The following is a 27512-nucleotide window of genomic DNA, read 5'->3' as shown; positions in this document are numbered from 1 at the left end:
GGATTAGGGTGCTTTTTCCCCCGTTTTTTCTTACCTTATTTCGGTTTTAGGGTTAGGGGTAGGGTTAGGTTAGGGTGATAGATATATAATAAAAAAAATAAAAAAAAACTTTTAATTTTTTTATTTTAATTTGTTTTTTATTGGTGGCTTTGGACAAAACATTGGTGGCTATAGCCACCGAAGCCCACCCCTAACGACGCCACTGTTTGGAATGACCTCCTACATTACTGCAAAGTTTCAAACAAATGTGAGTCTGCATGTATGTGTTAGGGGCAGACGAATCATTTTCATAAAACTGCAATATTCATTGGCTCATAAAAGCTTCCCCAGTTTGTCAGCATAGGTCCAAAGCTCATGTGTAAAACGTTTCGTGCAGATTGCTCAAAAAATCCCAGGAGGAGATTTTTACTGTTTTTCATATAATTCAAAATGGTGGGAGATCTAAAGGTCAGAGGTCAAAAGTCAGAGTGTGAAAGTTGTTCGGCATGAGGAGACGCATGTGTGTATCGAAGTTTCATGTCTGTAGGTCAAACAGGGCATGAGTTGTACCAGTTCAAAGTTGTCATTTTTCAATTGACTGCTATAGCGCCACCCTTTGGCCAATGGTTTTGAGTTTAGAAAATAGCGGATAACATTTTTTTCCCTCTTTTGTTTCATATTAACACAGTTCGAATGTTGAAGAAGGTTTGTATTCCATCAGAAAGCCGTTTTATAGTCATTAAATGGTTACAATTAGATGACTCTGTTTGTCTGTTTGTAAGAGAGTTTCTGTGTGTATTTTGGGGGTTGAACGTTCATGTCCAGCATTTGCATAGAGGTTTCGACTGGCCTGGCTAGGCATTGTTCTCCAGTTTCACGCACCAGAATACCGCCCATAAGTAGCAGCGTTCCATTAATGTTGCTACAGTATCCTTGTTTATTCATTCATTTTTACAGTAATGTTACACTCTGCAGAAATCCAAAATAGCCGACCTACAAGCTCACAAGGCGTCTCAGTGCGACACGTTGTGAGCTTGTAGATCTGCTATTTTCATGAAACCGGTTTTGTGTATGTCGGACTTTGGCGTTGATTTTAGCGTCAGTTTTGATGCTATCTCGGAATGGTTTGCATCATTTTAATCACAAGGCCCGTACCTTTACAATGGTATATAGATTGACTATGTAGATGTAGATGACACACACACTAGTGTAGACGTGTTTGTTTGTCTGAAAAAATGCAAAAAATGTTTTTTTCGCCGCTGCGACCGTGTGTTTCCACAGCACCACCCACACGTCACCAACTACTGTTGCTATGTATGCTTATTATAAGCAACCTCGTTTTCTGTAAAGTTGCTTTTTATTTGTTGTGAGCCGCTCAACGTTCCTTTGTATGGAAGTATTCCACTGAAGATGTGGACAAAACAACGTGTAGCTATTAGCTAGGCTTGATAGCCTCGTTAGCTCGTTGTGACGGTTGAACTGCAACCTAGTGTTTGCACTTTATTCACCGTACATCTACATAAACGTTCAGATTTCAAATATAAAGTGCTTAACCCATGGCCCCGGATGTTACAATTATATACGGGCCCTCAGAAGTGGTATCTTCCGTATTGTTCAATAAAAAGTATTTTTATCCGATTGGTGGCCATTTTCTCCATTTGCTTTCAACTACGCGACCGTATCGGTTGGGAGGTGTATTGCACTCAATAACATTATAACTCTATGAGAAAATGGCCACCGATCGGATTAAAATGCTTTTTATTGAACAATGCTGAAGAGTACTTATGTGGGGCCGTACATAATTGTAACATCCGTGGCCATGGGTTAAGCACTTTATATTTGAAATCTGAACGTTTATGTAGATGTACGGCTGTAAATGAAGAAAGTGCAAACACCAGGACGAGCTAACGAGGATACAGTGCATTAGACAGTGTTGCCAGGTCTGATTATTATAAGCAACTTTGGGCTTGTTTTCCTGTAAAGTCGCTTATAAATATTTAGTTGCTGGTTGCTTTTGTTTTGGCTTGTTTCTGAAGTACTTACTTACTTACTTACGCCTATAGCCCAACTTTGGGCATAGGCCACGAACAAGAGCTCTCCAGGCATCCCGGTCCTGGGCCAATTTCTCCAGCTGTCCCCATGTGTGGCTAGTTCTCTTCACCTCTGCGTCCAGGTCACGCCGCCAGGTGTTCCTTGGTCTGCCCCTCTTCCTTCTCCCCTCTGGGTTCCAGAACAAGGCGTATCTTGTGATGCTAGATGCAGGTTTGCGGAGAGTGTGGCCAATCCATCGCCGACGTCTTTGGAGGATTTCTTCCTCTACAGGGTGCTGTCCTGTTCGCTGCCAGAGTTCCAGGTTACTGATCGTGTTTGGCCATCGAATGCGGAGGATCCTTCTAAGGCAGGTGTTATTGAATGCCTGGATTCTTTGCATGGTGTTAACCGTTGTTCTCCAGGTTTCTGCTCCATAGAGCAGAACAGGCTTCACGGATCCAGATGTCACGGAATAGAGGGTAGAGCATTTCTACGCTGGTCTCAACATCCACTTTCAGTGCCTCTGCTGGAATATTGTCTGGCCCTGCAGCCTTCCCATTTCGCAGTTGTTTGATGGCCTTGTGGATCTCTTCCTTTGAAGGAACATCACAGGCAATCGGCAGGTCACTTTCAGCTGGCTGGATGTCCACTGGGTTAAGTGATGCTTAGTCTGGGAGTCTTCGGCTTGGATCCTGGACAACAGGGGCGCGGCCACTGAGTTCTGATTCAAATCAACAGCCAATGAAGAAAAGGGGGCGAGATCCACATGCAGTGGGTGTTGCATCTAAATAGGATTGACGGGAAGCAATTTCCCCTTGAGAAATTTCGGCCGCCATTGTTGTGTACTGCTGTTTGCCTCTCGTCGGACTTTTTAGATGAGTTGCACAGCTCTCAGACCGGTAAGAGGCGTGTCCGCTCAGATTCTGAGCGTAACTTACATCCCGCCCACAAATACCAGGGCTCTGGCCCAGAAGTTCCTCGCCAGAGCTGGCGAAAACTTCTGGGAACTCAGATTAAGTGAGGCTGGTCTGTTCAACAGCTCCTCGAAATATGGTGGTCTGAAGCAACATCTGCTCTTCTTCTCACGCGCACATCTTGAAGAGATCTTCTGAACTTTTTCCAATGCACACATGATCGATTTGGTTTTCCGTCATCAGATCTGGTGATACCCAGGTTGCCTTGTGTATCCTTCTGTGATGGAAGACACTCCCGCCGATAACAAGGTTGCTTGTGGCACACAGGTTGGTGAATCTCTCCCCGTTCTCATTCATTTCCCCCAGACCTTGCTGCCCCATAATATCCTTGTAACCCTGGCTGTTGCTGCCGATTTTTGCGTTGAAGTCGCCCATAGTCATGATGATGTTTCGACTTGAGCGGGCCTGGATAATGGACAGCAGTCTATGGTACAACTCCTCCTTGACATCCTCATCATTCTCATTGGTCTTGGCATAGCATTGGATGATGTCCATATTTATCCTCCTCTTTTCTGTTTGGAAACAAGCTGTGAGGATAATTGGTCCATATGCCTCCCATCCAATGAGAGCCCTCTGAGCAGTCTTGGTATCAGGGCCACTCCCTGGCTGTGGGGCGCGTTGTCTTCCTCGTGGCCCGAGAACAACAACATCTCCCCTGTGGCTAGCCTCTTCTGACCGGAACCGGTACATCTTGCCTCACTGATTCCCAGCAGTTCCAGATTGTACCTTCTCATCTCGGCTGCCACTTGTGCTGTTTTGCCAGTTTCGAACATGGTCCTGACATTCCATGTTCCGATGTTAATGGTGTTTCTGGTAGAGATGATGATTGTCGGCCCAGTAGCTTCCAGATGGGTCTGGCTTTCACTACATGGTGTCATAGATCCTCTAGCTGGAGGCTAGTTTCTTTTGATACTCCTTTTCGTGTTTCTGTAACAAGGTGCTTTTTAACGGGGTGGGGTTGTTAGCCCCACGCCCAACCCCCAACCTGGAGGACCAGGTGCTGCTTTTCGTCGGGCCTCTACCCTGAGACCTGCCCGGCTTGGTTGAACCTGCCGAGGGTAAGAACCCCCTCCGGTATAGCCCTCAGAGTCACAGAGACACACAAGCCTCCCCACCACGGCAACGTAGCAACACAAGGGAAGGTGTTTCTGAAGTGTGGCTGCTTATTTGGGCTTGCTTTCAAGATTCTTTTTGAAAAGAGCTGATTTAATAGGGCTCAAGTGGTTTCTTTTGGGCTTGTTTTCATAGACCTCGTCACTTGTTTCTCTCACAGAACAACACCAACACTGGCCCCAGAGCATTTTATAAATACATTTACTTACATTGGCTATTTGAAAATTGCCGATCTACAAGCATGCATTGTGAGCTTGTAGATCTGCTATTTTCAAATAAATATTTTATTAAATCTATTATGATGATGATTATTTAATATGCCTATTTTTTACAACACAGATCCTGTATGGAAAATCCCTGCTGAACTCATGAGCCAGGACTTATATCTGTATAAAATCATTTTGGTTGCCTGTAAGAAAGCCATCACTCGGAAATGGCTACAGGCCACACCACCTACCAAGGAAGATTGGACTACAGTTGACAATGAGATAGACTCTATGGAAAATCTGACCTTCTCTCTTGAGAGCGGAACAATATGCGAAGAACTGGAAGAAATTGACTTCTTACTGTTTGATGATAAATGTAACTCATTGATTGATTGTTAAAAAAGAAAAAAGAAAATATTGTAATCCGTTCATATGTTAATCCTTGTGTTCTAACGCCCACCTCAACACAATTTTTTATTCCTTTTTGTTTGTCTTTACTTTATTGTCTCCGCCAGGAGAGTTTGTTTTCACTTTCTGAAACTGGGACTAACATTGGTCAAGCCTCACGTGACACGTGACTATACGGTGAAATAGTGTGATCTGATTGGCTAGTGACGTATAGCGGCCTATAAATACATGTGTCACTTTGAAAGAGTCTGTGCCTCTTTCAAAGTGAGGTAAGACAGGAATAATCACGAAATGGCTGAGAAATGGCGGATACTGTAACAATTGGATAGGACACTTACACAGACAGGACGGATAGGACACTTACATAGACAGGACGGATAGGACACTTATACAGACAGGACGGATAGGACACTTATACAGACAGGACGGATAGGACACTTATACAGACAGGACGGATAGGACAGTTATACAGACGGATAGGACACTTGTGTCATGTTACTATGACACAGTAACATGTTCTATTTTTTGTAAGAATTAGAACATAAGAATTAGAACATTCCCAACATTCCCAACACAAGTCTGCTGGCGGAGGAGCACTTTTTCTAGTTTATTTTCATTTTACTTTATTTCTCTGTGTATGTGTCATTCTCATATTTGTTTCTTTGTTCGTTGAATTTCTGAAAAAAAAAAAAAAAATCACACCCAGTGTGAAGGTAGCGGCGCCTTACATTTTGTCATCGATATGTGTTTATAATGTGTTTATAGCCACGTGTCACGTGAAGTTTGACCAATCACTTTGTTGACGGGTCTGACCAATCAGAGCGTTGACAGGTCTGACCAATCAGAGCGTTGACGGGTCTGACCAATCAGAGCGTTGACGGTGAACACGGACAAAGTCAGGTAAAGAGCAGGATCCGCGGCTAGCGCCGCTAATAAGTTACAAAAAAAGAAACACATCAGGAGGTCTTAGATCAGGTCTTAGATCAGTCTTGGAAAAAGTACTTGCTTGTTTTACTTAAGTAAAAGTATCAATACTGCAATGTAGAAATACTCTGTTACAAGCTTGTAGATCGGCTATTTTCAAATAGCCTATGTATAAAATAGGGCTGAAGTGGTTAATGTATGTTTCATAATATCATAATTTATATCTGAAAAGTAACTAGTAACTTAAGTTGTCAAATAATTGTAGTGGAGTACTATATTTGCCTCTGAGATGTAGTGGAGTAGAAGTAAAAGTACTGAAAACTGGAAATACTCAAGTAAGGTAAAAAATCACACCCTGTGTGAAGGTAGCGGCGCCTTTGATATATTTTGTCATCGATATGTGTTTATAATGTGTTTATAGCCATGTGTCACGTGAAGCTTGACCAATCACTTTGTTGACGGGTCTGACCAATCAGAGCGTTGACGGGTCTGACCAATCAGAGCGTTGACGGGTCTGACCAATCACAGCGTTGACGGGTCTGACCAATCAGAGCGTTGACGGGTCTGACCAATCAGAGCGTTGACGGGTCTGACCAATTAGAGCGTTGACGGGTCTGACCAATCAGAGCGTTGACGGGTCTGACCAATCAGAGCGTTGATGGTGAACACGGACAAAGTCAGGTATAGAGCAGGACCCGCTCTATAGACCCCTTAACAGACGACGTCACACTGATAAGAACCAGTATGCGTGCAACCAGTATGCGCTAAATGAAACACATTCTATCAGGTCTCGCCAGGACGTGCCACACTAGCCAACACACAAGAGGGGGTAGGGGTGTGCTGAAACTAGCGCACCCCGAAACAACAGGTTGGAAATTGATTGCGTGAAACAATCACCTGCGCATCCAGTCTCAATGTTAGTAAACAATTAATTGGTCTATACCTTTAGGTACCTTTTAGCGCCGCTAAAAATACATCAACATTGTACTTAAGTACAGTACTTGAGTAAATGTACTTAGTTACTTTACACCACTGATCAGGACCTTATCAAACTATTTTAGAATCCACAACCCAAAGTACAAACAGGAGGTATACGTAAATATGCTTTAATGAGAAAGAAGAAGAGACAGAGAGAGAGACAGGGTGAGTGTGCGTACGTGCGTGCGTGCGTGTGCGTACGTGCGTGCATGTGTGCGTGCGTGCGTGCGTGCGTGCGTGTATGTGTGCATGTGATCATTGTTGTGTCTGTGCCACAGGAAGGGGGTGGGTGTGTTTTCATGGGGTAAGGACTGTTTGGAGACAGTGTTCTGATTGACAGAGGACATCTGCTGTCACTTTCTGTCACCTTGTGGACACACAGGGCCAGGGGTCATTCTGCTCATACTTGTATCTTCTGTTCCTATGTCTCAATCTATTTTACTATCAGTTGTTATGTTAAAGATGGTGTCAGTGATATGTATTTGTATATAAGTGTTAAATAACTTTATATTGTGATAGTAATCATTGCTATAGAGTGTTTGTTCAGTAACAGTGTTAAATAGCTCTATATTGTGATAGTAATCATTGCTATAGAGTGTTAGTTCAGTAACAGTGTTAAATAGCTCTATATTGTGATAGTAATCATTGCTATAGATAGAATGTTTGTTCAGTAACAGTGTTAAATAGAGGATATGCGTGACATCATCATCAAACCCGGAAGTTATGCAGGAATGCCTACTGAGTGTCAAAAAAATACTTTCTGGCCTTGACAGCCCATGCATCCAAACAGAAAAGTCATATCTGATTGCATTAAACAACCTTAAACAATGTTAAACTCACTTTGCATGTTGCTTTGCCACTCGCTTTGCCACTCGATGTGCCATTCACTTTAAGCATGCGCATATCCTCTATAGCTCTATATTGTGATAGTAATTGCTATAGAGTGTTTGTTCAGTAACAGTGTTAAATAGCTCTATATTGTGATAGTAATCATTGCTATAGAGTGTTTGTTCGGTAACAGTGTTAAAGGGACTACACCATGAATTTTAACTTTTCCTTCTTTTATGTGTTTTTGGTCTCCCCTACCTCTTCTATCCCCAAAAATACCCCAGTTTGAGCACTCAGGCTTTCACAGCATATCTGGGGTTTTATGTAAATTGGACTCAAAACAGGCCACGTGCCACATGTGACGTCACAAGTGATACAATCCCTCCCGTTTTTCAGTTCCAACATATTTTTTTTTTTGCTTTTTCCACACAGAACCAGGAGATACAAACTGGCTCAATAGCGCCACGTGCCAAATCAGGACAATGTGGTATTGCAGGTGAAAGTGCTTTATAAGCCAGAGAGAAGTCAGTTGGAATGAGTATATCTGAGGCTTGATTTAGGCTCAAACCTTTTGAAAAACGTTTGAGGGACATAAACAGTATGATATTAACTCATTCACTGCCAGACTTATTTCTGGTTGTGTTTGCCCACTGCCAGCGATTTAGTGTTTTTTATAACTTAAAACATTTCACAATTTTTTTTTTCATTATGATTGCAAGTCCAATCGTTTCTAAACACACCGGCGATACGTGCATGCCGCTCAGACAACAAACATTCCGATCGGGGCGGAGTCTCTCTTCTCCAGCCCAGTGTAAAAACACCATGTTTTGCCATGTGAACGGTACGGCTCACTTACTTTTTCACCTCGCCACAGACCGGGTGCAATACGTTAGTCCGACAGCGCATTCCTCCGACAGCGCAGTGCTCCGACATTAAACAGTAAACCCGAACCAAACCCGCACCCTAACCCTAACCGCACACGGATGCCACATAGTCGGAGAAAAGGTCTGTCGGATTAACGCATGCCTCCCCCACAGACCTCGCTAAATCCCTTATGATCGCGTGTTCAACTGTTTGTAGACACACAGGGTAGTTGTGTGAGTGGCCCAGAGAAGAAATTTTCAATCGGCGACATTCCATTTTGCAGTTGTAGCAGTTTCTAAACAGCGTTTCTAAACAGCGTTCCACGGCGGAGAAATACAAAGCAGAGAAAATGCCGTTTTAGAGGGGGACTTAAACAGGAAGTAATTTCCGTATCCGGTGGTGTTACAAATGTGTCACTACGAGAGATGAAGGACGGTGAGATATATTTATATATTTTTAGCGGCGCTGGCGCCGCTCTATACATAGTATAGAGCGGTCCTGCTCTATACATAGTATAGAGCGGTCCTGCTCTATACCTGGCTTTTCCGTCAACGTTCTGATTGGTCAGGTCTGTCAACGTTCTGATTGGTCAGGCCCGCCAAGGTTCTGATTGGTCAGGTCCGTCAACGTTCTGATTGGTCAGGCCCGTCGAGGTTCTGATTGGTCAGGTCAGTCAACGTTCTGATTGGTCAGGCCCGTCGATGTTCTGATTGGTCAGGTCCGTCAACGTTCTGATTGGTCAGGTGTCTATGTCCAGGTGTATGTCCATCCTTATGTTCGTCCTCTGTATTCTTATTAATTAACTGGGGTATAAACTAATATTGATATTATATATTAGATATTAATATTGAAACACATATCTATGACAAAATGTATCAAAGGCGCCGCTACCTTCACACAGGTGTGATTTTTAACTCAAGTCTTTGCTTCTGGGGGTCCCTGGAACAACATATTTTGAGATGGGGGTCCGCGGCCAAATACATATAATTTTGGGGGTCCTTGACATGAGTTTGAGAACCACTGATTATAGCGACATGTGGATTTAGAAGACATTTGTAGAATATTCGGTCCGTAACACCCTCCTATCATGGAGCATAGCAAAACATGCTGCTCTGCTCTGCTCTGTCAAAATCAGAGCCACAACTCTGGTTGAAAAGAAACGTAGCGAACTTATTCATTCAGTTCATTTAACTCAGAAAACGATTGTTCAAGCCTATCCTATCTATGTTCAACAACAACCACAACAATTATTGCCACACGTTTGCGCCTTTGACATCATCGCAAGAGCTGTAGTGTCCTACCCATTGAGTTAAGGTCCTACCAAAATGTGGATATACTCGGCAACAGTAGGGACTGCTATTACTGTACCCTGGACTTCACGACACGTCTCCAATCTAAGTTGTTAAACAGACTACATTATTAAACTATCCTGATCCAATAGTAAGTAAAGTAGCTCCGTGGTCACTGAACTAAATATTGGACCCGATCATCACAAGACACACAATATTTACAAGATTTTAATCTTGTAAATATTGATATCAGAAAATCAACTTTGTTATCGACCTTTCTCTATCCCAGCAACACAATGATAAACTGAGATTATATATGTGAATATAGTACCTAAAATCATTATATAGACAAAATATGAATAACGTGTGTTCCAATGCTCAATAATATCATGTTCCATTATTAACTGTCTTGGTTGATGGGGTATGATTTGGGAATCATGACATTATTATCACACATCTTATAAATAAAAGGCACTGTTACAATGTTGAGCAGAAACAGGAGCACATCTAGCCTAAGACTGAATAATACGTGTGGTTTGTGGGGGGAATTTATGGGTTTCTTAAAAAGCATCTTTGTCAATAACATCCACAAATACACATCCACATGACGTTGTCAGCCAGGGAGAGGGGAGGGTGTTCGTGGGATCGGTCGGGGGAGAAGCAAACCACGCCTACATAGGAGACCATTGTTGGATTTGTGTACTATTTCGCCTCTAGTGGCTCCAATTGAGATTAACAATCTTTGGTTATACTTGGGCCAATTTGGGAACCCATCGTCCAATAAAAAGGAATCGGAATATTCTCGGAATCTGTTCTTGAGAGATTATATTTGGGCAGGCAAAGCATAAACAGCCAGAGACAAAACTCTGGAATTCTCTGGAATCTGCTCGGAATCTGTTCTTGAGAGATTATACTTGGGCAGGCAAAGCATAAACAGCCAGAGACAAAGCTGCCAAGGCCCTTATTTAAGGGATTACCTTTTTGGGCAGTATACTGTAGGGTTTGTTGAGGGGTTGAAGTTATATTTATATTATTTTTTCTTTAAAATGATTTCACTGTTTACCTTCTGCATTGGACTGTTTCCTGGAGATTTTGAGAAAAAAAATCTGTAATTCTGAATTTGTTTGTTTTTGGAGCCTTGGCCGCTTGGTCAACCTTTACATTTGTATAGGATATGCAAATAGAACTAATATAAAAACTACTTCAACTGCTTCTCATTTATTTGGGTTACTTTATTTATCAGACTGCTATTCTTTAATAGACAGCTTACAAGGCAAGCTCTTTAGATGGGGTATTCCTATCAATAAACTATGTAAAGCATTCAGGTCATTCAATCGATCAACTTTTTAAATAAAGATGTTTACATTTATAAGCCTGGCCGTTAGTTTTGGATCGTCTGCCTTGCGTTCCCTTTCCACTAATCTACAGTGGTGGAAAGTAACTAAGTACATTTACTTAAGTACACTTTTGAGGTATTTGTACTTTACTTGAGTATTTCCAATTTCCAATACTTTTACTTCTACTCCACTACATCTTGGACCCAAATATTGAACTTTTACTCCACTACATTTATTTGAAAACTTTAGTTACTTTGTATATTTAGATTATTATTACAAAACATACATTAACCACTTCAGCCCTATATACCTTTTGGCCATTTGAAAATAGCTCTACAAGCTCACAAGCTTGTAGATCTGAAAAGATTTTTATACATTTGAAAACTTGAAATGGGACATTCTGCATAATGAGTACTTTTACTTTTGGTACTTTAAGTACATTTTGTACCTGCCGGGGGTGGTAGTGGCTCAGGGGTAGAGGGGACCGGGTAGAGTGAACTGGAAACCGCAGGGCTCCCAGTTCAATCCCGGGCTGGGGGGCTCCCCCAGAGTTAGTGTTGAAGTGTCCTTGAGCAAGACGCTGAACGCCTAATTGCTCCCGATGATCAGGTTGGTGCCTTGCATGGTTTCGCCCACCATCAGTGTATGAATGTGTGTGAATGGGTGAATGTAATGCACAATCTATGTGAAGCGCTTTGGATAAAAGCGCTATATAAATGCACCATTTACCATTTACCATTTATTTTGATAGCCAGTCTAACTACTAAATGGCTGTCAAGAGGGGTTACTGCATGACACATCTGTCCCATTGGTTGGCACAGGGTCATGGTTCATTCATCAACGCAACGTAGCTTCCCATATATGGGAAGCTATGCCTCTTGACGCACGCGGCTGTCTGACCGAACCTTAATTAAAGGAGTGGTTCACCCAAAACGACTTATTTTCTATCAATTACACAACCCATTAAGCCTTGAGTTCATAGATTTTTTTTTGTTTTTGACACAATACTAAGCCAATAATTTGATGAAAGAGTCTCCTTTGAGAAAACAGAAAACACAGGAAAACTAAAATATCTCCATGAATTATATCTCCTACCAATATCTCCTCTTCCATCAAATCTTTGTCAGGGATGCACTGTTTTATCAGTCGTACATCGTTATCGACGATACTCGTCTTGTTGTCTGCCATCAGCGTATCACTAAATAAAACATTCAGTGTTGCGAGTTGTCCCATGTTCCTCTATTGTTTCATATATCTATAGGATTGATTTCATGCTCATTATAATATGAAAGTTATTTATTTTCTCATTTGTTTCCCTGGCAAAAAAGGTGGGAATGTATAACAACAAAAAAACCTCGGTATCGGTACTGGTGCAGAGTTTCCCAGCTGGTATCATCCCTAAATGTTTTGTGGGTTTTTTTGGTTCGCAGGTGGCGGGGAGGAAAGGGTTCCCTCATGTTATTTATGCACGTCTGTGGCGCTGGCCCGATCTGCACAAGAACGAGCTCAAGCACGTCAAGTTCTGCCAGTACGCCTTCGACCTCAAGTACGACAACGTGTGTGTGAACCCGTATCACTACGAGAGAGTGGTGTCGCCCGGCATCGGTGAGTCTGCTCTCATTAAAGAGGTGGTGCCATGGTTTTGCAATTTTTCTGTTTTTCATGTGTCTATGAGGTTGATAGAACTTCATTAAGGCCCCCGCTGGTGGTTTTATGGTGTTTCATGTCTTCTCTGACTATTTGGAGTTTTTTCCTGGAGGCTGAAACCTTGAGAGTCAAACGTGCCAATCCAAAAACAGGGGCATAGTGACATCACAGAGCCCCCAAAAAACATACCCTCCCCCTCATTATCATAACACAACAGGTGTGGGCATGAGGAGGAGGAGGGACTAGGACAGGTGGGTGGTGCTAAGGTGGTGGAGGAGGTGCTAAGGTGAGAACCAGGCATACTTAATGAACTGGAGGCGTGTCCACATAAAACATTTTTTTTAACAATTTCTGTACAATTTTTTTTTTTGAAAACAAATCCTTACATAATAATAATACCTTATGATCAGGTTTTAGGGTTGAAAAATATCATGGCACTCCATCTTTAAGGATGGGCAGTGTTGTGAAGTAACTAAGTACATTTACTCTGTACTTAAGTACAATTTTGAGGTACTTTTACTTTACTGGAGTATTTCCAATTGTATATACTTTTACTTCTACTCCACTACATCTCAGAGGCAAATATTGTACTTTTATTCCACTACAATTATTTGATCAACCACTTTAGCCCTATGTAATACCTAAGCTATTTGAAAATAGCCGATCTACAAGCGGTGCGACGCGTTGTATTTTCAAACATTTTTGTACTTTTACTTTTGGTACTTTAAGTACATTTTGATACCAATACTTTTGTACTTCAAGTACATTTTGAATTCCAGACTTTTACTACATTCTACATTTCAGTATTGATACTTTTACTTAAGTAAAACATTTGAGTACTTTTTCCACTACTGGGGATGGGACGATAATCGTTATTATCCTTTATCGTGATAAAAAAAGAAAGCGCTCACAATAATCATATCGCGGAGATTTCAATTTATCGCGAAGTTGTCCTCCATCATGCACTAGGATGAATGAGCTTTTGTTGAGCTGCAAATTCAGCACCGCCTGTAAAGAGAGCATTTGGTACGCTCTTACTTCACTCAACACAAATCCATTCGCCAAAAAAAAAGCCAATCTACAAACTCACAACGCGTTAATGCAACGCGTTGTGAGCTATTTTTGGCGAGCGTTCCCCCCAGAATAGGGATGCTGGGGGTTCAAGAGGTTAACAAAAGTGGCATTTTAAGTTTTAAGCATATTTTCATATTGTCCCATCCCTAGTCTGTTCTTATGTGCATCATCATCTGCAGTGATAAGTTAAAAGATGGCGTTTTGTCTGTTTATAACGCTGTGTCTGCATTCTTCTTCTGTCCCGTCCTCCCAGTGGGTCTCAGTCTGCAAAACACAGGTGAGTTCTTACACTATGATAATAATAAGATTAATAAGAGTATCACCTATATTACTCTACTTAATTAATTAATGCATCAATAAATACATAAACAAACAAACAAACAGTGTGTGTGTGGAGTCAGACTGCTCAGCACCTAACCAGTGGTGGAAAAGTACATGCAAAGCAAGTACTGTAGCTTACGTAAGTACAGTTTTGCTTTACCAGAGTATTTCCAATATTCAATATTTCTACTCCATTACATCTTAGAGCAAATATTGTACTTTTACTCCACTACAACTATAGTTACTAGTTACTTTGTAGATTCTGTTTATTATTACAAAACATACATTCACCACTTCAGCTCTATATATATATATATATATCCGAATAACAACAAAAACAACTTTTAACTTGTAGATCTGCTATTTTTTATATGAATACAGGTGTGCCTTGGGCACATTTGAAGGCAGAATGATTGCACTTCTTATGAAGAAACCAGTAAAATAATATTTTATAATGAAAGTGTGCACACACACTCCCTGGATGCCAATTCAGAACCTCTGCCTCATATGTTTCACATGGGCCTGTTATAGCGCCCCCAGGAGGCCGAATATATATATATATACAAATATATAAACTTGGGTCAGTGCAATGAATGGAGGAGTCTGATTTCACCTTCCCAGAATAAAACTTTTTTGGTACTAAACCCAATATACTTCTAATATCTGATAATAATATTGTGTTATTGCGGACGCATGCTCAGTTGCCCAATACAGACGAATACCAAAACACTCGCCCCAAAACACAGTCGCCCCGGGGAAAATCCGGCGGTATTCACCTGGTATTCCTAAACGTAACCTCAGTAAACTATGCCTAAACCTAACCTTATTCCTAAACGTAACCTCGGTAAAAGTATGCCTAACCATGAACTTATTTATAACCTTATCCTCAGTAAAACAAATACAAGATTACAAGAACCGCTGGTCCGTGAAAAAAATGGGGATGAGCGTGTTTTGGGGCGAGTCGGTGCGGTGTTGTCCACGGACAACACCGCACGGAACAAAATGCCTCAAATCATGAACGCAACGTGTGATTTCCGTTAAATTTTGCACACACATTCCCACTATGCCGAGGAAGAAATGCCACCCTATTCACATTGGCCTGTGATAGCGCCACCAGCAGGTCTAATTTAGCAAAACACATTTTTGGAACAAAATGCCTCAAATCATGAATGCAGTGTCCGATTGCCGTGCAAGTCCTAAGAAGAAATGGCGCCCCTTTTCACATTGGCATATTATAGCGCCACCAGGAGGCCACAATAACCTACCTGACCTGGCGGAGACCTGTGCTCCGAGGAGCACTTTTTCTAGTTTCTTTTCTTTCTTTCTTTCTTTTTCTTTTCTTAAAAGTACTTAAATTGTCACTTCACTGTCATCTGGGGACCGCCCCGAAATCATGTAAGGGTCCCGTCCTACAGATTGAGAACCACTGCTCTAACCGACCCCTCTCTCCCCAGCCCCCCCAGGCAGGCTGATCAAGGAGGAATACATACATGACTGCATCCAGATGGACCTCCCGCCTGGCATGCACCCTTCAGACCACCAGGGGGCCCTGAAGTTACCGCCTACAGACCACTATGGACAGCCCCTCCCCTCCCTACAGCTGCCCCCTGAGCCGGGCCGTGGACCCCCCCCATCTGTGACCCTCTACCCGAATCTGCCCGTCTCTCCCACTGGTAATAATAACCCAAAGATGCATTATGGCTTATGGGACTCATCAGGGTAATATTAGGGCTTAAAATCAATACCTCAGTTATTTCAAACTTTTGCCCTTGATTACAATTAGTGGACGAGCAGTGGTGTAAAGTAACTGTAAGTACAGTTTTGAGGTACTTTAGCTTTACTGGAGTATTTCCAATTGTCTATACTTTTAGTTCTACTCCACTACATCTCAGAGGCAAATATTGTACTTTTACTCCACTACAATTATTTGAAAACTTTAGTTACTAGTTACTTTGCAGATAAAGATTATTACATTATAAAACATACATTAACCACTTTAGCCCTATTTTATACCTGGGATATTTGAAAATAGCAGATATAGATCTGCTATTTTCAAACATTTTACTTGTACATTGCAGTATTGATACTTTTACTTAAGTAAAACATTTGAGTACTTTTTCCACCACTGTGAACGAGTAGTTCACTCGTTCACAGTGGTAAGCCATTCGATTAACCTATGGCTTTTGATTCTGTGTCAGCTTTGATACGTTGGGTTAATTAGACAGCCCTAGGTGTAAGTGATTATCATACAAATAAACATAGGTCTATAATGATAATGCCAGCTCAGTGGCCTTGTGGTTAGAGTGTCTGCCCTGAGACTGAGAGGTCGGGTTCGATTCCCCAGGCTGGTCATACTTGCTTGGCACTCAGCATCAAGGGTTGGTCTGGGGGTAAGTCCTTGTCATACTAGTGTCATGTCCAGGGGGTGTACACGTACATCATGTGACATACTAGTGTCATGTCCAGGGGGTGCACACGTACATCATGTGACATACTAGTGTCATGTCCAGGGGGTGCACACGTACATCATGTGACATACTAGTGTCATGTCCAGGGGGTGTACACGTACATCATGTGACATACTAGTGTCATGTCCAGGGGGTGCACACGCACATCATGTGACATACTAGTGTCATGTCCAGGGGGTGCACACGTACATCATGTGACATACTAGTGTCATGTCCAGGGGGTGCACACGTACATCATGTGACATACTAGTGTCATGTCCAGGGGGTGTACACGTACATCATGTGACATACTAGTGTCATGTCCAGGGGGTGCACACGCACATCATGTGACATACTAGTGTCATGTCCAGGGGGTGCACACGTACATCATGTGACATACTAGTGTCATGTCCAGGGGGTGCACACGTACATCATGTGACATACTAGTAGTGGGGCGGCGTGGCACAAGAAATCCGCCTAATCGTTCAATTTTACGATTAAAGCGCCAAATTTGGCAGAAGTGTTGATTGATATATTGGGAACAAAACTGGATATTGGGACATCACAAATTCTCACCCTGGTGGGCGTGGCAGCCATTTTTCAAAATGGCCACCAGCAGTTGATCAAATCTTCCTAGTTTTTGTCCTAGTAGGCTGAAATGTTGCTCAAGTATGTGAATATGAAGGTGTGTGGGTGTGCTCATGCTAATTGCCTAAAAGGGGGCGTTTCAATGGGAGTGGCCTAGTTAACAGCAATATTTTGGGAGAATTGTTCAAATGGTGATACAAGCGAGACATTTGGTACAAATCATCTTCGGAGATCACACTTCGATTTAGGACACCGGGCCAGTCATAAATCAAAGATGGCAGCCATTTTTTTCAAGATGGCTGCCAAAATGTGACTGTTTTTGCATTTCTGCATAATTCTGACTATAATTCTTTGAGGTAAATTACCAAATCACCAAAAAGCACTCCCATAGTATGTTTTGAACATTTTCAAATAGGAGTTACCATTTACGGTGAAGGTGAAGCCAACTCAGCATATCGAGTAGCATGGCTTGAGTCCTGTGGTAGGTACTGGGAGCTGATGTTAGGTGTGAAGATGAAGAAAGAACAATGCTCTGTGGAGCTCAGGGAGGAGATAAGAAAGGCAGCCAGAGAGATGAAGAAAGTAGGGAGGAGTACAAAGAGATAAGGGGTAAGGCGGAGAGAACAGTGGTGAGGGTTAAGGAAAAGAGTATGAGAAGTTGTATGAAAGGTTGGACACCAAGGAGGGAGAAAAGGACCTGCACCAATTGTTTAGACAGGTACTGAGATGGGAAGGATGAGCAAGAGGTTAAGGTGATGAAGGATGGCTGGAAATGTTCTATTAACCAAAGACAGTGTGTTGAGAAAATGGAAGGAGTACTTTGAGGGAACGGATGGAGGACAGTGTCGGTGTTATTCTATGCATAGTGGCTCATAGGAATAGACTATGTGACAACCAGGAATAGTTTGGTGACCACTGGAGAGACGGTTGACAGCCGGAATGTAGACAGCATCCGGGAGCAATATGGGTTAGCGCCCTAGCCTGTGTCTTCCGTGAGGAGGAAGCCCAACAAATCCACGGTGAGGCCTTTTAGGGCTATTCAAGCAAGCTGCAAGTGGAGCCTGTAGTACCACCACGGCAGAATTAAATGTTTAGAACAGGGGAGTCTGGTGCAACGCTCAGGTCCTGGACCTGGTGAGACGAAGGAGGAGCCCGGCCAGAAGGCCATCCACAGAGCCTAGTCCCTCCACATGCCATATCCTCCGCTCTCCCCCAGTCCTGGCAGAGTAGCCCCGGATAAGCGGCCTGAGAGGCCCTGTCTTGCCCTAAGAGGACTGACCGTGGGTAGCTACTGGGATGTAAGTCGGGCGCTTGACAAACCCCAGCCCGGGTCACCTCGGCGAGGGTGTATGTTGCGTACCCACCACCCATGTTGAGACCCGAAACACAGATCAACCCCAGGCTACAACACTGATATGTCCCAGGTGCATCCATGTGATGTTTTTCTGTATGCAGGAGTTATTTGTAACAGAAGGATACCAGTGAGAGGGAAGATGTATAGGACGGTAGGGGGACCAGCCATGAGGCTGTACGGCTTGGAAACGGTGGCACTGACGAAAGGCCAAATGCCAAAGCGGTGGTTTAAGGATGCGGTGAGAGACGACATGCGGGTGGCTGGAGTCACAGAGGAAGACACAGAACTAGATGGGAAAACATTTATACATGTTCAGAAGTCATGAGATTTTGTCGTTGAGTTTGACTGTGAGCACAGTTGTATGGCGTGTTTTTGAAATGTTTTAATTTAGATGGTTAGAAATGGTAACTCCTGTTTTAAAATGTTCAAAAACATACTATGGGAGTGCTATTTGGTGATTGACCTCAAATAATTAAAAGATATGCAGAAATGCAAAAACAGTGTTGGCGGCCATCTTGAAAAAAAATGGCTGCCATCTTTGATTTAGGAGTGGCCCGGTTTTCTAAATCGAAGCGTGATCTCCAAAGATGATTTGTACCAAATTTCGGTAATAGGTTACTTTTACTCAAGTAACATTTTGAATTCCGGACTTTTACTATTATTTGCAGTATTATTGATACTTTTACGTAAAACATTTGAGTACTTCTTCCACACTGCAACCACGTGTTCTTCTGACCTCTCCTCTAGGGTCGGGTGGTCCGGGCTCTATGCTGCCCTTGCAGAGCGAAGGCCTCCTCCAGATTGCCTCCCCTCAGGCCCAGGTCATGACCCCCATGACCCCGACGCCCCCGCCCCCCTCCACCCCCACCCACGGACCCCCACAGCAGCAGGCTCCACAGCAGCCCCAGGGCTCCCAGTCGCAGCAGCAGCAGTCCCAAGCCCCCCAGGCCCCTCCTCAACCCGCACCACCTCAGACCCCCGGACACAACGGTTACACCCCCTCCAAACTCACACCCAGTCAACAGAGTGCTTTTCACAGTGAGTTACACAACATAACACAATACAATACAACACAACACACACCCACAGTGAGTTACACTACTACACACCTGACACACACCCACAGTGAGTTACACTAATACACACCTAACACACACCCACAGTGAGTTACACTACTACACAACTAACATACACCCACAGTGAGTTATACTACACTACTACACACCTAACACACACTCACAGTGAGTTACACTACTACACAGTGAGTCACACAACACTGCAACACACACACACACACACACACACACACACACACACACACACACACACACACACACACACACGGACGGACACACACACACACACACACACACACACACACACACACACACACACGGACGGACGGACGGACGGACGGACGGACGGACGGACGGACGGACGGACGGACAGACAGACAGACTGGGGTGGTATCAGTGTGGCTCTCCACTACATATTATTCAATATGTACGGGAACTGACCCCCAGGGGCAGTGCTCGTGGATACTCTTTAAGACACATCACTCATGGTGGCCCTGCCCTGATCTGCGATCAGTGGGGTATTTGAGTCCCACCCAGGCAGAGCCACTTCGACTCTTTGATTTCCACGAGAGCAGACGCTTAGTGGACTCAGCTTAAGACATACAGTATACAGAACGGGTGTTTGGCGACGTGGTCCACTTACTTTAGGTAGAGAGCAGGTCTGGTGAGGCTCCTCTCGGGACGCTTTGCTGCCATATTTACACCAACACAAGTTTATTCCATATTATTCCTGGCGCGCGGCGTGCACCCTGGTTCCGAGTCTGACCCAGTCAGAGGGCGGTTCAGGGCGGCATCTGTTCTGCTCGAGTGATCAAGTGGCAAGCCGTCTGTCGGCCGAACGCTTGGATCGCCGACAACGCCAGCGCCGCGGCTGCAGCCTGGTTCCGAGCCTGACCCAGTCAGGGGGCGGACCAGGGCGGTTGCTGGTTTGGGCGCGGTACTGAGGTAGGACCCAAGCGAGGCTGACCCAGTCGGCGGACCTCCGGGCCATCTACTACCGGTTGTCATTGCCGCCGTGGCCGAGGAAGCCCTCGGAGTCGGCGGAGCCAAGTAATCTATTACAAACAAACAGAGAAAGGTTTGCAGCGTGTACCTACTTCCGCGTCGACGCAGGGCGTCAGCGTGGGGGGAGGGGCCTGGGTGCGCCCTAGGGAAGGGCTGCACTGTGCCCCGCAGGCACAAGAGGGCGGTGTGGCGCTAGTTTAGGAGTTATCTCCTGGCAGCCCACTGCACTCGCTGCAAAATCACTGACTTGAAGGTAAAGAGACACTTGGCTCTGCCCATACACTTATAGAGATTAAGTGTATTTAATATACAATTATATAGACGGACGAATATTAAGTATATGAGTATACAATATTCGAGTATTGAGTATATGAGTATTAGATAGACAAATACATACGTCTACGAATATATACCTTTTTTATATATAATTTAGGTACATAGATTTGCATACATAGCTTAAATAATATAGCAAACTTGGCCAGCCCAGCGCCCCACGTCTTTCTGGGCTGTGGGATAAAGATGCCCTTGGGGGACGGCCACGATAGATGTATGCCTTGCTTGGGGATGGAACATGCGCGCACGGGCAGTCTGGACCCCTCTGCGTGCATGAATTGCTTCATCCTGCCGGCTAGAGTGAGAGAGGCCAGGCTCGGTCGTTTTCTCTCCAACCCTTGAACACTGCCTTAGGGCAGCTGCATCCGGCACTCAGAGCGGCGAGGCCTCGCGTTCCCATGGGAACAGGGCGGATGTCGACGGTCAGTGGGAATCCCCGTCTACGTCACGGACGTCACGGGCTTCCCTCGCCAGCGTACGATCAGAACCCGACAGGGCAGATGACGTCAGCAGCCCCACCTTCCCCACGAATCCTCTCGCTCGCTGTCTTTCCAGATGGAAAGCTTGCAATCCACATCCTTGGGTGTTACGCACCGTGCAAAAAGGATACAGATTACAATTCAAGAGCTCACCTCCACTGTCCACTACGGTAGTGTTCTCCCGAGCGTCAGGCCAGGCGGCCATCACGCTGCGGGACGAGGTATCAGCTCTTTTGAGCAAGGGTGCTATCAGAGAACTATCTCCGGATCAGAACCGGCTCGGTTTCTACTCGGAATATATCCTGGTGAAAAAGAAGGGGGGGGGGGGGGGGGCGTAAGACCTATTCTGAACCTCAAAGGCCTGAACAGGTACAGGATGGTTTTCAAATTTCGTATTGTGGGGAACTGATCAAAGCCAAACACAAAATGCAGGGTACAAGCCCACTTAAGGGTATTTATTTGACACCTTTCCAGATATATGACCCGCAGGCCCTTGGTATTACTTTTCATGTAACTTCAAATAATAAAGTCCAACTCAAAATTCACCCCGGGTCGGGGTATTTTCATGCATCACAATGTCTCTTTGTTTGGGTCTGTGCGCCACAGCGTCATCGCTCAGTATCCATGCATTGTGCTCAGGTATGTGTGATTAACTCCCACAGGTTGCCTAGGAGTAAACAGAGAGCGTCCTTTAACACTACAATTCATAAACATTCAGTAATGTGCAGGAATAGTGGAGAATTGCCTTACCGCCTGTAGCACCCGTCCATTCACCAGGAGAGCCAATGCCAGACTGAGACAGAGTAGCCACTTTTGTAGATTGGTGCCACACCTAACCTGTCGTCGCAGCTGCGCTCAGTTGGGGCTGATTCATGATGGTGATTGGCAGGTAACGCCCTTCTATGACGCTGCCCAGGCTGGTGCGCTCCCTGCGAGGTCTCCCTCTGTCTCTGTCCCATGGCCTCTCCCTGGTGTGGTGCTTACCTGACAGGCGGCATTGTGGCGATACTCCACATATCCCCCCCCTAAGCCCGCCGCTTGGTCCGGGGGCTTCCAGCTCCTCTACTTCATACATGCGGGACAGGGCGTCTGCGTGTGGAATGTCCTTCCCGGGCCGGTGCTCCACCTTGAAACAATAGTCTTGTAGCTCCAGGAACCACCGCGTCACTCTGGCGTTCCGGTCCTTGTTGGTGGCCATCCATTTTAGGGGTGCATGATCTGTAATGAGGGTAAAGGTACGGCCCCACAGGTAATAACGTAGGTGGTGAATAGCCCATTTCACCGCTAAACACTCTTTTTCTACTGTTGCATAATTTTTCTCATGGTCTAGTAACTTTCTGCTCACGTAGGTAATTGGATGCTCCTCGCCATCAAATACCTGTGCGAGGACCGCCCCCAACCCGGTGCCCGACGCGTCTGTGTGGAGGACGAAGGGCCGGCTGAAGTCGGGGGCTTTTAACACTGGCTCCTCACAGAGCGCGCTCTTCAAGGTCTGGAACGCGGCCTCCGTCTCGGCCGTCCAGACAATGTGGTTGGGGCGCTTTTGACATGTCAGATCATACAGTGGGGCTGCAATAGTAGAGTAGTTTTTTACAAATTTTTGATAATAAGCCATGAGGCCAAGGAATGATTTTACTTGCTTTTTTGTCCTGGGCTGGGGCCATTCCCGAATCCGCTCCACTTTACGCGTCTGGGGCCGCACACACCCTCGTCCGATCGTGAAACCCAAGTAGTCGGTCTCCGTCAGGCCGATGCGGCATTTTTTGGCGTTGGCCGTCAGCCCGGCTCGTCTGAGCGCCCCGAGGATGGCGTGGAGGTGCTGCAGATGGAGGCTCCAGCTCGGGCTGTGGATCACGATGTCGTCCAGGTAAGCGGCAGCGTAGTCTCGGTGGGGGCGGAGTACACGGTCCATCAGCCGTTGGAAAGTGGCGGGCGCGCCATGGACTCCGAACGGCAGCACCGTGTATTGGAACAGCCCGTCGGGCGTGGAGAACGCTGTCTTCGCCTTGGCCCGGTCCGTCAGCGGCACCTGCCAGTAGCCCTTGGTCAGGTCCAGCGTGCTGACGAACCGGGCCGGGCCCAGGCGCTCGATCAGTTCATCCACTCGGGGCATCGGGTATGCGTCAAAGGCGGAGACGTCATTCAATTTTCGAAAGTCATTACAGAAGCGCAGCGTCCCGTCTGGCTTCGGCACTATCACGATCGGGCTGGACCATGGACTGTAGGACTCCTCGATAACTCCCAACTCTAGCATCTTGGCCACCTCTTCTTTAATGGCAATTCGTCTGGCTTCAGGGATTCGATACGGCCGCTGGCGCACTATTTTCCCAGGGTCCGTGCGTATATCGTGCCTGATGAGCGTGGTTCGGCCGGGGAGTTCGGAGAAGATGTCCCGGTTCCGCCCCAGCAGGTCCTTGATGTCCTGTGTCTGGGCTGGGACGAGGTCTTCTCCTATGGGCACCGGGGGCAACGTCTGCGCGGGCACGGTGGTCATCAGCGCGGGCAGCGGTAGTCGGGGGGCTGAGATCCACTTCTTCAAGATGTTGACATGGTAGATTTGGTAGCCTTTTCGTCTGCCGGGCTGGCTCACCCGATAGTCCACGGGCCCCATCTTCTCCACGACCTCGTATGGTCCCTGCCACTTCGCCAGGAATTTGCACTCCGAGCTGGGGACCAACACCAGGACCTTCTCTCCCACCTGGAACTCGCGGAGCGTGGCGCCTCGATTGTATATGCGAGCCTGGTCCCGTTGCGCTTTTTCCATATGCTCTCGTACCAGGGGCCATATGGCCTTCGCCCGGGCCTGGAGATGCTCCACGTGTTCCACCACACTGCGGTGGGGAGAAGGCTGGCGCTCCCAGGTTTCCTTGGCGATGTCCAATAGGCCACGGGGCCTCCGGCCATACACCAGCTCAAATGGTGAGAACCCCGTGGACGATTGTGGTACCTCTCTGATGGCAAAAAGCACATACGGAATCAACTGGTCCCAGTCTTTCCCGTCCACATCAGTTAGTTTTTTCAGCATTTTTTTTAAAGTTTGATTAAACCTCTCGACTAAACCGTCCGTCTGTGGGTGGTAGACGGAGGTGCGAATGCGCTTCACTTTCAGCCATTTATACAGTTGTGACATTACTCGGGACATGAAACAGGTGCCTTGATCCGTTAGTACTTCCTCTGCTATGCCCACCCGACTAAACAGCATCAACAACTCGTGGGCCACCGCTTTAGCCGAGGCCGCCCGCAGGGGTATGGCCTCGGGATATCGAGTGGCATAGTCTAGTATCACTAAGATATAGCGGTGACCGCGACTGGATTTTGGCAATGGGCCCACAATGTCCATGGCAAGGCGTGAAAATGGCACTTCGATTATTGGCATTGGTACCAGAGGATTATGAAACGTGGGCCGTGGAGCGGTCTTTTGACATTCAGAGCAACCCTTGCAAAAGTCTTCTACTGCCCGCTTAACCCCGGGCCAGTAGAAGCGGGCCAATATGCGCTCGTATGTCTTCTGTATTCCTAAGTGCGCTCCTAGTTGGTGCGTGTGTCCTAAATATAACACCCGTGACACATATTCTCTTGGTACCAGTAGTTGCTCGACTAGGTCCCCCCCCTTGTCCAACACACCCCGATATAACAAGTCTTTTTTTACAAGGAAGAATGGGGGATTCAATGCACTCACCCCCTCACATTTCTTTCCGTCGATGGCGGCCACGTTCCGGCGCGCCATGTCCAGATTCGGGTCGGTCCACTGCGCCGTGGCGAACCCCCCAGCCCGGGGTGGTTCGAGAGCTTCGGCGCCGGGGAATTCGGCGAAGGGGTCCGCAACATCAGCGGGGCCCGCGGCCCCCCGGCTTGACGTGGCCTGTGTGTCCTCCACCTCCCGTCTCTGGTCTTTTCCTCTCCTCTCATCTCTCTCGTCTCTCGCGTCTCTCTCGTCTCCCCCATCCCCTGCCGGGGAGCTGTCACTCAGGCCGGCCGGCGTGGCGGCGCGGAACGCGGGGCAGGCGTGGAGCGCGCCTGGAGGCGCCGGGCGCGGGGCGCGTCGGCGACGGTGGCGGGCTGTGCCGCGTAGTAGGCCGGGGTCCCAGTACCGGGCGAAGAGGACGCAGTCGGCGCCGATCAGCAGTGGCACGGGCAGGTTGGGCACGACCCCGGCTGGCACCACTGCGTCCCCCCGGGGCGTCTGGACGCGGAGCTGTGTCACCGGATAGTGACGCACATCGCCATGGACACAGGTTACTGGAACGGTGGTGGAGCTGAGCTTTCCGGCCAGGTCTGCTCGTACGAGAGTCACCGCGCTGCCGGAATCAAGCAGGGCGTGCGTGTCGGTTCGGCCAATCTTCACGGGCAGGCGCGTCTGGCGGTGAGGGCTGGTACCGGTGTGCAGACAGGGCCGCGCGCTGTCGGAGCTGGCTGCTGTCCCCATGGAAACGTCGCGCTCTCTCTCGGGACACGACCAGGATATGTGGTCCGCCTGTCCACAGACATAGCAGCGGCGTTGATGTGGGCCTCGGGTGGGCCCTTCGGCCACCGCGGCCTCGGTCCGGGCGGCAGGTGGGTTCGGTGGCGTCGATCTTCGACGGTCGCGGCCGGGCTTCTCCTCTCCAGGGCCCTTGGCGGCTTCGGTGCGCGTGGTCCTCATCATGTCCACGCTCACTTGGTGGTTCTCCAAGAGGGCCACGAGTGCCTCCAGTGAACTCGGACTCACTTGGGAGGCGTATCTGCGGGCGTCAGGCGGCAACGAACGTATGCATCGGTCAATCACTAAGCGGTCGATGATAGGTGGATCTCCCCCGGTGGTAAGCCAGCTATGGGCGCTGCGCAGTAGAGCCGCCACCTGCGGTCGGGGTGGAAAGGCCGAGTTGTAGGCCCAGCTGTGGTAGCGCTGCGCTCGAGCTGGGAGGCTGTAGCCCTGGGTGGCGAGGATGGCGTCCTTCAGTTTCCTGTAATCTCTGGCATCGGCGAGGGTTAAGTCCCGGCACACACGCTGGGCCTCGCCGGTGAGGAATGGGGCCAAGAGTGAGGCCCAGTCTCCGACTGGCCACCTCTCTCGGGCTGCGGTGCGCTCAAACACCTCCAGGTACGCTTCAATATCATCTTCTGGTGTCAATTTAGTGAGTACTTCTCTAGGGGCGCGTGTGCTAGCCACATCACGGCTAATTCTGTCAATTAATTTTTGTACCGCTGTCTGCAAATCTGTTTGGCTCCTCAACAGGGCCGTAAGTGCGTTGGCCTGCTCCATGTTTTTTTTTTTTTTTGGGTTTGGCGTGGATCAGAATGCCCGCATTCTCCACCAAATGTGGGGAACTGATCAAAGCCAAACACAAAATGCAGGGTACAAGCCCACTTAAGGGTATTTATTTGACACCTTTCCAGATATATGACCCGCAGGCCCTTGGTATTACTTTTCATGTAACTTCAAATAATAAAGTCCAACTCAAAATTCACCCCGGGTCGGGGTATTTTCATGCATCACAATGTCTCTTTGTTTGGGTCCGTGCGCCACAGCGTCATCGCTCAGTATCCATGCATTGTGCTCAGGTATGTGTGATTAACTCCCACAGGTTGCCTAGGAGTAAACAGAGAGCGTCCTTTAACACTACAATTCATAAACATTCAGTAATGTGCAGGAATAGTGGAGAATTGCCTTACCGCCTGTAGCACCCGTCCATTCACCAGGAGAGCCAATGCCAGACTGAGACAGAGTAGCCACTTTTGTAGATTGGTGCCACACCTAACCTGTCGTCGCAGCTGCGCTCAGTTGGGGCTGATTCATGATGGTGATTGGCAGGTAACGCCCTTCTATGACGCTGCCCAGGCTGGTGCGCTCCCTGCGAGGTCTCCCTCTGTCTCTGTCCCATGGCCTCTCCCTGGTGTGGTGCTTACCTGACAGGCGGCATTGTGGCGATACTCCACAGTATGCTCACGACGAAAACGCTGCTGGAGCAGGTTCGTCAGGGAGATTGGTGGACGAGTATAGATCTCAAGGATGCTTACTTCCACGTCCCAATCTATCCACCGCACCGCAAATTTCTGCGCTTCGGCTTTGAAGGCAGAGTGTACGAGTACACGGTGCTACCGTTTGGCATGTCACTGAGCCTCAGGGTGTTCGTGAAATGCACGGAGGCGGCTATAGCCCCGCTGCGGCAGCAGGGTCTGCGTCTGGCGACGTATATAGACGACTGGCTGCTGCCAGCGGATTCAAGGGAAGAGGTGGCGCGCCACACCAGAGTGGCCATCGCTCACCTACAGCCCCT

The 27512-nt window shown here is 46.8% G+C and overlaps 1 protein-coding gene across 2 annotated transcripts in view; it reads left to right on the top strand.

Annotated features, from left to right (window-relative positions):
• Nucleotides 1–27512, top strand: part of smad10a (SMAD family member 10a) — an 86721-nt gene that overhangs the window by 39591 nt on the left and 19618 nt on the right. Inside the window, exons 4-7 of one of the 2 annotated variants that reach the window (XM_084080029.1) lie at nucleotides 12362–12536; nucleotides 13906–13929; nucleotides 15428–15646; nucleotides 19110–19400. In XM_084080029.1, coding sequence (XP_083936155.1) covers nucleotides 12362–12536; nucleotides 13906–13929; nucleotides 15428–15646; nucleotides 19110–19400 — 709 coding nt within the window. The remainder of the gene's footprint in view (nucleotides 1–12361; nucleotides 12537–13905; nucleotides 13930–15427; nucleotides 15647–19109; nucleotides 19401–27512) is intronic. The other variant, XM_084080030.1, reaches the window with a different exon arrangement.

Source organism: Gymnoscopelus microlampas (genome assembly GCF_963454915.1).
Source record: "Gymnoscopelus microlampas genome assembly, chromosome: 15".
Classification (NCBI taxonomy): Eukaryota; Metazoa; Chordata; class Actinopteri; order Myctophiformes; family Myctophidae; genus Gymnoscopelus; species Gymnoscopelus microlampas.
This window is presented reverse-complemented; position numbering and strand designations above follow the sequence as displayed.